Source organism: Lactuca serriola, chromosome 4 (genome assembly GCF_051521515.1).
Source record: "Lactuca serriola cultivar US96UC23 chromosome 4, Lser_US96UC23_V15, whole genome shotgun sequence".
Lineage (NCBI taxonomy): Eukaryota > Viridiplantae > Streptophyta > Magnoliopsida > Asterales > Asteraceae > Lactuca > Lactuca serriola.
The window spans coordinates 397,065,863-397,076,083 of NC_136411.1; the positions used below are offsets into that span (position 1 = coordinate 397,065,863).

Here is a 10,221-nt window from a genome sequence, read left to right on the forward strand (position 1 = left end):
GGTGGCGATCATGATGCAATGTACCTTCGTTGCATCTCGCTCATGAGTTTCAAATGCGGTGATTTCGGCTGGAGTAGCGATTTCGGTGTTGATTTTCTCGAGCTTCTCATCGAGGACATACTCCTTATCCTCATAGCGAGCAATGGTGCGAATGTATCTTATCCATTCGCTAAAGTTCGTTCCATCGAAGGTGACCTTTTGGCAAAGGCTCATCAACGTGAAAGAACTAGCAGCAGCGTTGTTTGCGTTCGACATCTATAATTAGAAAAGGACAAAGATAGATTAGAATACGAATCCCTAATTATCACCCAATAAGAAAATTAGGGCTAGGATCCAACAATAACATTTACATACTAGAAAAGGGATGCCGTAATCTAACATGCAAATAAATTGAAGGTAAGTGAATGACGATTCACTAATTCTCCATCACGAAACTTAAACTATTAGTCCTAAGTGTTTTTGAGAATTCCTAGGTTCGGATGAGATTCATTGAAACTATTCAATGGCATGTTTAAATCTCGATATGCCCCTCTTGTTTGTGACTGGGATGCCGAGGATCACAAAGCGGGTGTGAATTACCATGCAAATTCACATGGCACCTTCATTGTAACAATCACCTATTCGATGTGCCGGTAAACCACACACGCTCCATTGAACTATGATAAACAACGAATCACCCTTTGCCACCTTCGCTTAGAACCAATTAGTGTGCCGGTAAACCACACACGCTCCACCAACATCTTAGCAAGGTGCAAAGTGTAATTTCATGGGATTGCATCAATTCACTTTTCCTACAGTAACTAGGATTGGGAAATTTTAAAATATGTGTAGTTACTTTGTATTTCTTATTATACTTTTAATGAGAGGATGAGGTTGCCCTATCCTACCCGTTCGGCTAACGACCCTCCACCAATCAAGCAAGCGGTGGGTGTGAGTGTACACCCATTAAGCGCCATTTTATAGGCCGCAACCTTATACCCACCTTATAGATCGGCTTCGTGAATGAGGCCTACTAACGGTAAGACTAGCATTTAGTTATACATATATATATATATTATTCTAGTAATATCATATTAGTATAGGGTTGTATTTTAAAACCTTTTTAAAATCTAGGGCTTGAAATTTAAGTTGTCTAAATTAAAACTTTTAATCACAAAGGTAAATTTCAAAACATGAGGGTAGGTTTTAAACATTTAAAACATGGAGGATCAAATAACAAATAATTCCAATTAACAATTAATATCCTAATTATCTATATTTGATTTATTCAAGATTTCTTTTTAAGATAATTACCAAAATAATCAAAATAATTAATTAATTATCATATAAGGAAATTAAATATTTAATTAGTTGATAATTACCTTTAACTAGATCAAGATAATAGTTATATTTATCAGAAAAACGAATTAATATTGATCTAATTAGTTTATGGTAAGTTAAGATAAGATAACCACAAAGAAATCCCGAATCTGGCCATTCCTGACGCCTGGACTCGCCGGGTGCACAAAGGGACACGCCGAGTCAGGCCTACTCGCCGAGTCCACTTTGAGACTCGCCGAGTCCATGACTCAGAAACCAAAAAATCGAATTTTGCAGGTTTGTTTCAGTTAATTAAGCAACAATTTACAGAAAACCAAGCTAGGCTCTGATACCACTGATGGGTTTTAGCCATAAGAATTTTCCTATGTGCGCATGCAAAACCCTAATGCTTGGATCTAGGCTTTCTAATAAACATGCTTTGAATCCAAGACTTCTAATTACTAATTAGGTTAAACAAGAACATTGAAACATATCTAGAATCATACCTTTGAGTTCCTTGTTGATCTTGAGGTCTTGGAGCTTCTAGAGTCACAAATGTCACTCCTCTAATGGCTTACAAACACCAAAGCAAGGAGGATGATTTGGGAGAGAGGAGAGGGGAGGAATTCGACCAGAGGTTCCTTACTTTAGGCTTATTCACGAATTCCATCAGCCATGGGGTCTATTTATACTTGTAGACTCCTTAAGGATTACAGATAAGTCCCTATCAGATAATCTTCTCTTAAGGCTATCCAAATCCATTCCTAGATAACTCTAATGGACGATTTTAGCTATCCTAATCCTCTTAGAATTCGTCCATAGTATATCCAAATGGATTTACAGTCTAAAGCTTAACTATCAAACAATTGACAGTTTATACCCCTTTATTTAATTAATTTCTTTAAGTCACCAAATTAATTCTAATTAATTCTATGACTTATATTAATCAAATAACAAATATATTATTCATTATATATTAATAATATTTACTCTCTCTTATTAAATCATCCTATCAAGTTGCTATGGTGAAGGCAACCCAAAAGGACCATGCACAACCGGATATAGTTACAGCCTTAGACACTATTCCAACACCTGGAAGCAGTAGAAGACAACTCTGTCAATCCCTCACCAGTCTTCTTCCCCTGCTTCTCTTCTTCCACCTGTTCTTCTCATTAATCATATCAGGAGATCAACCAATATCAAAACTTGCACATAAGGCGTATGGTATAACAAATATCAAAACATACGTACCTTTGATTCTAGATCTCCCAACCAGAAATTATGAGCCATGGAGCACTCTTTTCAAAGCCCGTTGTATAGCTTATGGAGTTTTGGATCACATCGACGACACGTATGACCCACCTAATCAACCCCCAACGAATACTGAATGGTTAGAGCTTGACTCCATGGTAACACTGTGGCTCTTTGGTTCTATCTCCCAAAACCTCATCACATCTGCCCACTCCAAACAAGCCAACGCCAGACAAATATGGCTCAATATTCACTCTATTTTTCATGATGATCAAGAAGCCACTGCTATGTAATATGAGACAGAGCTTAGAAACATTCAAATGGGTGAACTTAATGCTCACGCCTACTGTGATAAAGTGAAGAAACTTGCTGACCTTCTGGAAGGTATCGGTGAAAAAGTCAAACACAGGAACCTTATCTCATATGCCCTTAACGGGCTTTCCCAAAAATTCGAGAGTGTGGCCAACATCCTCCACCACCGCAAGCCTATTCCCTTGTTCTCGGAGATGCGCACCACCCTCTCTGTTGAAGAAACCCATCTCGCCTCCTCCGCTGTTAGCTCTTCTTCCTACCCCAATCACTCCTCTTCTCATTCTCTTCTTCACGTCGACTCTGGTTCGTCAAATCGAGGAAGAGGCTCGAACTCTAACCGTGGAAGAAATCGGTCTCACAGGGGAGGGAATCACGCCTCTAATTATCGTCACCCACCTACTAGAAATCCAAATAGCTTTGGGAACCGTCAATATGGGTGGTTCTTTGTTCCACCACTGAAGATTTCTGCCCAACCATGGGGCTTCTCCTCTCCTGGGTCACACGCATCAAATGCAGTCCAGTGGACTTCCATTGGTCCGAATTCCTCACAGCCAGCCCAAAGGTGGAACAGGCCCTATTTCAGCCAAAATAGGCTTCTTTGCAGCAGGCCCACTTCGCCTTCTCCATCCAGCGGATTCTCTCCTCAGGCCCATCAAACTTCAATCCAATCCCCTTCAGTCCAACAACCTCCTTGGACTTGGCTTGGTGACATGGATCAACCTACCTCTCTCTCGACCATGGTCAGTACGATGACTCTCTCGGACCCGACACAAGGCAGATGGGTTATGGACACCAGGGCCACCGACCATGTCAACAACAATGCAGGTAGACTCGATTCTCTTTGTAATAATCATAATAGGCCTCGTTCTATTTATGTCGGTAATGGATCTGCAATTCCCGTCATGACCTCGGGACATATGACTTTCCCTATCCAAAACCCATATAGCCACTTACACTTGCACAATGCGCTCATAACACCCAACATCATTAAAAATCTTATCTCTTTCCAAAAATTTACTACACATAATAATTGCTCTATTGATTTTGATCCTTACAGTTTTACTGTTCTTGATTACCAGACACGCCGCGATCTTATCCGCTATGACAGCTCCGGGCCGCTTTATCTTGTTACCGAATCTAGTAGTCACACTTTTGTTTCCACTTCCTCATCCACTTACCGAAGACTCGGTCACCCCTACAATCAAGTCTAGAAGCAATTAGCATCTAATAACTCGATTTCTTGTTCTCTATCAAAAAATAACTTTATTTGTCAAGCTTGTTAACTTGGAAAACACACTAGATTACCTTTTTATTTATCACATTCTACTGTGTCTAAACCTTTTGAAATAATTCATTCTGATTTGTGGACATCTCCTATACCTAGTAATGGTGGTTTACATTATTATGCTTTATTTCTAGATCATTACACTCATTACCTTTGGGTGTACCCTCTCAAACACAAATCTCAAGTATTTGACAAATTTATTCATCTCTTTAATATAATCAAAACCCAATTTGGAGGCACCATCAAACAATTTCAATGCGACAACGCGCCGGGGGGGGGGGGTGGAATACAATAACAAATCCTTCCATGATCATTTCGCCTCTCATGGCATTACCTTCCATTTCTCATGTCCTCATACCTCTCAGCAAAATGGCCAGTCTGAACGTATGATTCGTACCACAAATAACATGATGCGTACGCTATTGTTTTATTCCTATCTACCCCTCACTTTCTGGCCCGAAGCCCTTCACATGGCTGCTCACTTACTCAACATCCTTCCATCCGCCTCCATATCCAATGACACTCACCACTATTTATAACATCCCAAATTGCGAGTCCAAAAATTTCATTTTAATTAACTGACTATAAAAACATTCATAAGAAAACTACGTAAAAATATATCATTTCGTAAATCAATATATCATGTCTGAAAACCCAAATCATAAAATAGCAACATGTCAGAGTACAATCCCAGAATATCTCAAGTGCGGAAAATCAATGTGTGTGTATGATGTGCTGCTACCGCGCCAGCTCCTTCCCCTTCGCTGAAGAGGTACCTAAAACCAAAACTGTAAACTGTAAGCATGAAGCTTAGTGAGTTCCCCCATCGTATCGCATACCATTCAATCATATAGCATATATATTGCCGGGCAATTCTGGGGTGCCCGACCTACCCGGTACGACCATTCTAGGGTGCCGACCTACTCGTGTCAAGCCATTATGGGGTGTTGACCTACCCATGTCAAGCCATTCTGGGGTGTTGACCTACCCGTCAGTCCTAACAATCGACCCTCGGGGACTATTCCACCCCTGCTGCTACTATCACATATATCATAACATAAACACACTATCAAACATATATGGGGTGTTCAAACTACCATTCGGTCCTAACAACCGAACTTGGGGACTATTCCCCGCCTACTACCACTATCACATATAACATATCATGCCAGCATATAAACATATCATCACATACTGTCAGACATATCTGGGGTGCCTGACCTATCATTCGGTCCTAACAACCGAACTCGACTACTATCACATATAACATATTATGCCAACATATAACATATAAGGTGGTAGCAAACCTAGATGATATCGCAAATACAATCATCTAACATACAACTCCTACTGGTGGGACGACATTGTGGCCGCAGACCCACCGCTACTGGAAGGTAACTCACCTCGTACGAGTAGCTGTTGATAATCTGTGCGGGAAAACTCTGTCTGCTGCTGCTCCGGAAATCCTCTGACTATAAGCCCCACAAAACACTCAGTCAGAATCTGATATCCACTTTTAGGGTAAAATGACTATTTTACCCCTGACCAAGTCCAAGTCAAAGTCAAAGTCAACTTCTAGTTGACCCGACTCGCTGAGTTGGGCCGCCAACTCGTCGAGTCCCTATCCTTTCATCTGTCCTTCTTCACGCCTCTACTCGTCGAGTTTTGCAACGACTCGATGAGTTCTCCTTCTAAAACAACCCCGAATGAACCTTCATCCGACTCGCCGAGTTGTATCAACAACTCGTCGAGTTTATATCCATCCTATGAACAAGTCCTGTCCTCGACTCGCTGAGTTGTAAGACAACTCGTCGAGTTCATCTTCAAGAGTTGGGAGATTGCCTTGGACTCACCGAGTCGGCTCATGCACTCACCGAGTCCTATGAACTCCAGGACTATAGCTTATCCCAATACGTTTGGGTCACACCCCTAGACCCTCTAAAACCTTTCTAGCACTCAATTGGGTCTCTTTGAATCATAACAGAAAAGGGGAGCCTAACCTTGGACTCGCGGGGTCCCCAGAACGACTCGCCGAGTCGATACTCTCCAAGTCTATTTCTTTGATTTTTGGTGTACAACTCTTGTCCAAATGATAGATCTAGGTCCCTAAACTCGATCTAGCAAGTAAAGTTACAAACTTTACGTGCATGCATGGGACTATGAGCTCAAATGGCCCTAAATGAGACTCTTAAGATGCATGGGGATCTCTAAGACTCCAAAATCATTCCCTTTCTGCCTTGTAACCCCTTAAAGACCTTGGATCTGAAGTCTTAGACCCCAACCATGCTTGCACTCATGATTGGTCACCAAGAATGGCTCCTAAAATCCCTAAATCACCCCAAAAAGGGATCTAACACATGAAAGAGCGAGGTATCAGCTTTATACCTTTAAAGAACTGCAAAGGGTGCACAAACTCTAACTCGTCTAGCCTCCTCTTGATTCCTCAAGCCTTACTCTTCCTTCTTATGTTCCAAAATCACCAAAAACCACCACAAAGGCCTTAGATCTTTACACAAACGATTAGGGTTTGATATGGAGAGTTCTGAGGGCACTAGGGATGAAGGGAGGCTGAATGAGATGCTTAAATAGGGTGCAACCGCCTTAGATTAGGGTTTCACTCAAACAACACCTACTCGCTGAGTTAGCCTACCGACTCGTCGAGTAGGTCACTTAAAATGTCCGCGGGTCCCGACTTGACTCGACGAGTTGGGCCTCCAACTCGTCGAGTCCTAGAGAAAAACATAAAAATACTTTGAATTAAGGGTGTACTAGGAATTGGGTGCTACACTATCGACTTTTTCAACGCCATCCCACCTATGATCACCATCGTGTATTTGGTTGTCTCTGTTTTCCTCACCTAAACACACACACACACACACAAACTCCAGCCATGCTCCACACACTGTATCTTCCTTTACTACCCCACCTACCATCGTGGCTTTCGCTGTTACGACCTTTCCACTAAACAAATCATTCTTTCTCGTCATGTCACTTTTGACGAGACCATATTCCCTTTTGGTTCAGTTACTCCCTCAAATCCCCCATCCTATAATTTCCTTAATGACTCTGAATTATCTCCTAACCTTCTCTAAATTTTATCTCCTACCACTACCCCCTCCCCCATTGTCTCTCCTTCCACTCATAACTCCCCATCCCCTCCTTCACCACCTCCCACCCCACCTCCATCACCACCTCCCCATATCCCTCCCTCCACCACCACCACCACCTCTACCTCCAACTCATCATATGTACACAAGATCAAAAAGTGGAATCTCCAAACCTATCACTCGCCTCAACCTCCATACTTCCTCCATTTCCTCTGTCCCGAGGTCTTACTTACAGACTTTAAAAGACCCAAACTGGCATAAAGCCATGAATGAGGAATACAATGCTCTTATTACAAATGACACTTAGGTCCTTGTTCCGCGACCCCCGGGGGCTAATGTGGTTCGATCTATGTGGCTTTTCAAACACAAATTTCATGCTGATGGCTCTCTATCGTGTTATAAAGTGCTTCTGGTCGCCAACGGACGCAGTTAGCAACAAGGCATTGATTGTGATGAGACGTTTTGCCCAGTTGTAAAATCAGCCACCATACGGACCGTTCTCAGTCCGGCTATCTCCAGACACTAGCCGATTAATCAACTCGATGTGAAGAACACCTTTCTTCACGGCCATCTTCAGGAGACTGTTTTCACGCACCAAACTCCTGGTTTTCGAGACCCGCAACATCCAGATTATGTGTGCCAGCTTCAGCGGTCCCTCTATGGTCTCAAACAGGCCCCTTGGGCCTGGTATCAGCGCTTTGCTCAACATGCTTTTCGCCTGAGGTTTCAACACAGTCTCACTGACTCATCTCTCTTTATATATCGTCAGGAGCTAACACTGCATACCTCCTACTTTATGTTGATGATATCATTCTGACAGCTCCATCTTCTGTTTTTCTACAGTCTATTATTGATCAACTCAACAGAGAGTTCGCCATGACTGACCTTGGAGCTCTTAACTATTTTTTGGGGATCTCTGCTACTCGCTCCTATCATGGTCTCTTCCTTTCTCAGAGAAAGTATGCCTTTGAGATTCTAGAGCGGGCGAATATGACTCAGTGCAATCCAGTTCGTACGCCCGCTGAGACAAATCATAAGCTAGATGCCACAGGGTCCTCCGTTCCAAATCAATCACTTTATCGCATTCTTGCTGGTGTACTTCAGTATCTCACCTTTACTAGACCAGACATTGCATATGCTATTCAACAGATCTACTTATTCACGCATGATCCCCGCAAGCCTCATCTTCATGCTCTCAAGCGTATCTTATGCTACATTCGTGGTACTTTGGATCATGGTTTGTAACTACATGTATTCCCTTCATCGGATCTACGTTCCTACTCTGATGCAGACTGGGGCAGGTGCCCAGTATCTCGTCAATCCACATCTGGCTACTGTGTTTTTTCTTGGAGATAATTTGATCTCTTGGTCTTCTAAACACCATGGGGTTATTTCTCGATCAAGTGCTGAGGATGAGTATCACGGAGTTGCCAACGTCGTTGCCGAGACTTGATGGGTTCACAATTTACTTTGTGAACTTCGATGTCTTCCCTTTAAAGCTACCATTGTCTATTGTGACAACATTAGCTCTGTGTACACGACACATAATCCAGTGTAGCACCAGCGTACGAAACACATAGAGATTGACATTCATTTTGTTCATGACCTGGTTGCCAGTTGCGTTGTTCACGTCTTTCACGTACCCTCGTCCGCTCAGTATGCTGACATATTTACAAAGGGCCTTCCTTCGTAGCTCTTCAACGACTTCAAGACCAGTTTGAACATTCGGAATTCTCCTCCCGATCCAACCGCGGGGGGATGTTAGCGGATATCTAGTTGTATTCTTAGCCCATTATATTGTGTATTTGGCCCAAAGGGCTTGTATTGTATTTTGTATATAAGCGCTTTCTCAATGAATGATTGTTCATGGGAGAATAACCATTTGCAATATCTGCATCACAACATGTCATAAAACAATGAAAGCAGTAGAAGGCATATCTGCATCACAACATGTCATAAAACAACATTAGAAAACTTGCAAAGTTGAAACCCTTTTCAAAATTGGTCCCATTGACTTTCTTATTTTTGTCGTTACTCTAAAACTGCATATCAATTTTGTCCCTTATTAAAGATTTTGGAGACTAAAATCGATATGAAACTTGAAGTAAGGACCAAAACTAAAAGATGTTTCGAATTTGAGCTAATCATGGTAAAAATTAGAAAGCAGAGGGGCCGTTTTTTATAATTTACTCAAGATTTTATAATGTTGTATGAAAAAAAGAAACTAAAATTTAGGTGAAAGTTACTTTTAGTAAGGGAAAACCTAACAAACCACCACATAGGGTTACGAAACTGATCGATACTCAAGGAAAGCCCCATTTGTGTAGGCCTAATGCTCTGATAAAAACCATGCCAACTTTCCAAAATTTCACCCAAATGTTGTCTACGCCCATGATCAGGGGAATATAAAGACCTCCCCACAGGAGTATATCTGCATAAAATTAAATTAAACAAAGTATTTATATCACTGGATACACCTAATATTACCAAAAGTTCCAAAAGTTAACAACTTTGCTTATCATATTCGGATATACCAAGGAGACGACCTCCATCTCTCTTGTCACCTCCACCATAGGAGAAATTAGAAATCCCTGTGAAGAGAGAAAGTAAGAGGCAGTTTAAAAAACACAGCAAATTCCAAAAAAAAAATTGATCCTATTTAGTCAAACGAAACATAATTAGAAAATGGACAAATTAAAGATTCAATTTTAATAGTAAAATGAACAAATTTGACCTCTTTCTACTTATAACACTGTCATATATCCCTTATCATATGCAAAACCTATGTAAACTTTCACTTAGTTTAACAAAATAACATAAGAAAACATGATCTTATCAAGTGGTGTGATTACCATGTATCGAGTAAGCAATCTAACCACATACAAAATTCTTGTCATGATGTCATCATTCCAAGAGGAACAAAACCTAGAAATGTGAAATCAAGTTAATTTATCAATTACAACTCCA

The 10,221-nt window shown here is 41.3% G+C and overlaps 1 protein-coding gene across 1 annotated transcript; it reads left to right on the plus strand.

The window, feature by feature from the left end:
* The first annotated feature begins 2,870 nt into the window (after nucleotides 1-2,870).
* Nucleotides 2,871-4,073, plus strand: LOC145099894 (uncharacterized). Its single transcript, XM_079037394.1, has one exon. The coding sequence runs from the start codon at nucleotides 2,871-2,873 to the stop codon at nucleotides 4,071-4,073; it is 1,203 nt and encodes a 400-aa protein (XP_078893520.1).
* The last annotated feature ends 6,148 nt before the right edge of the window (nucleotides 4,074-10,221 follow it).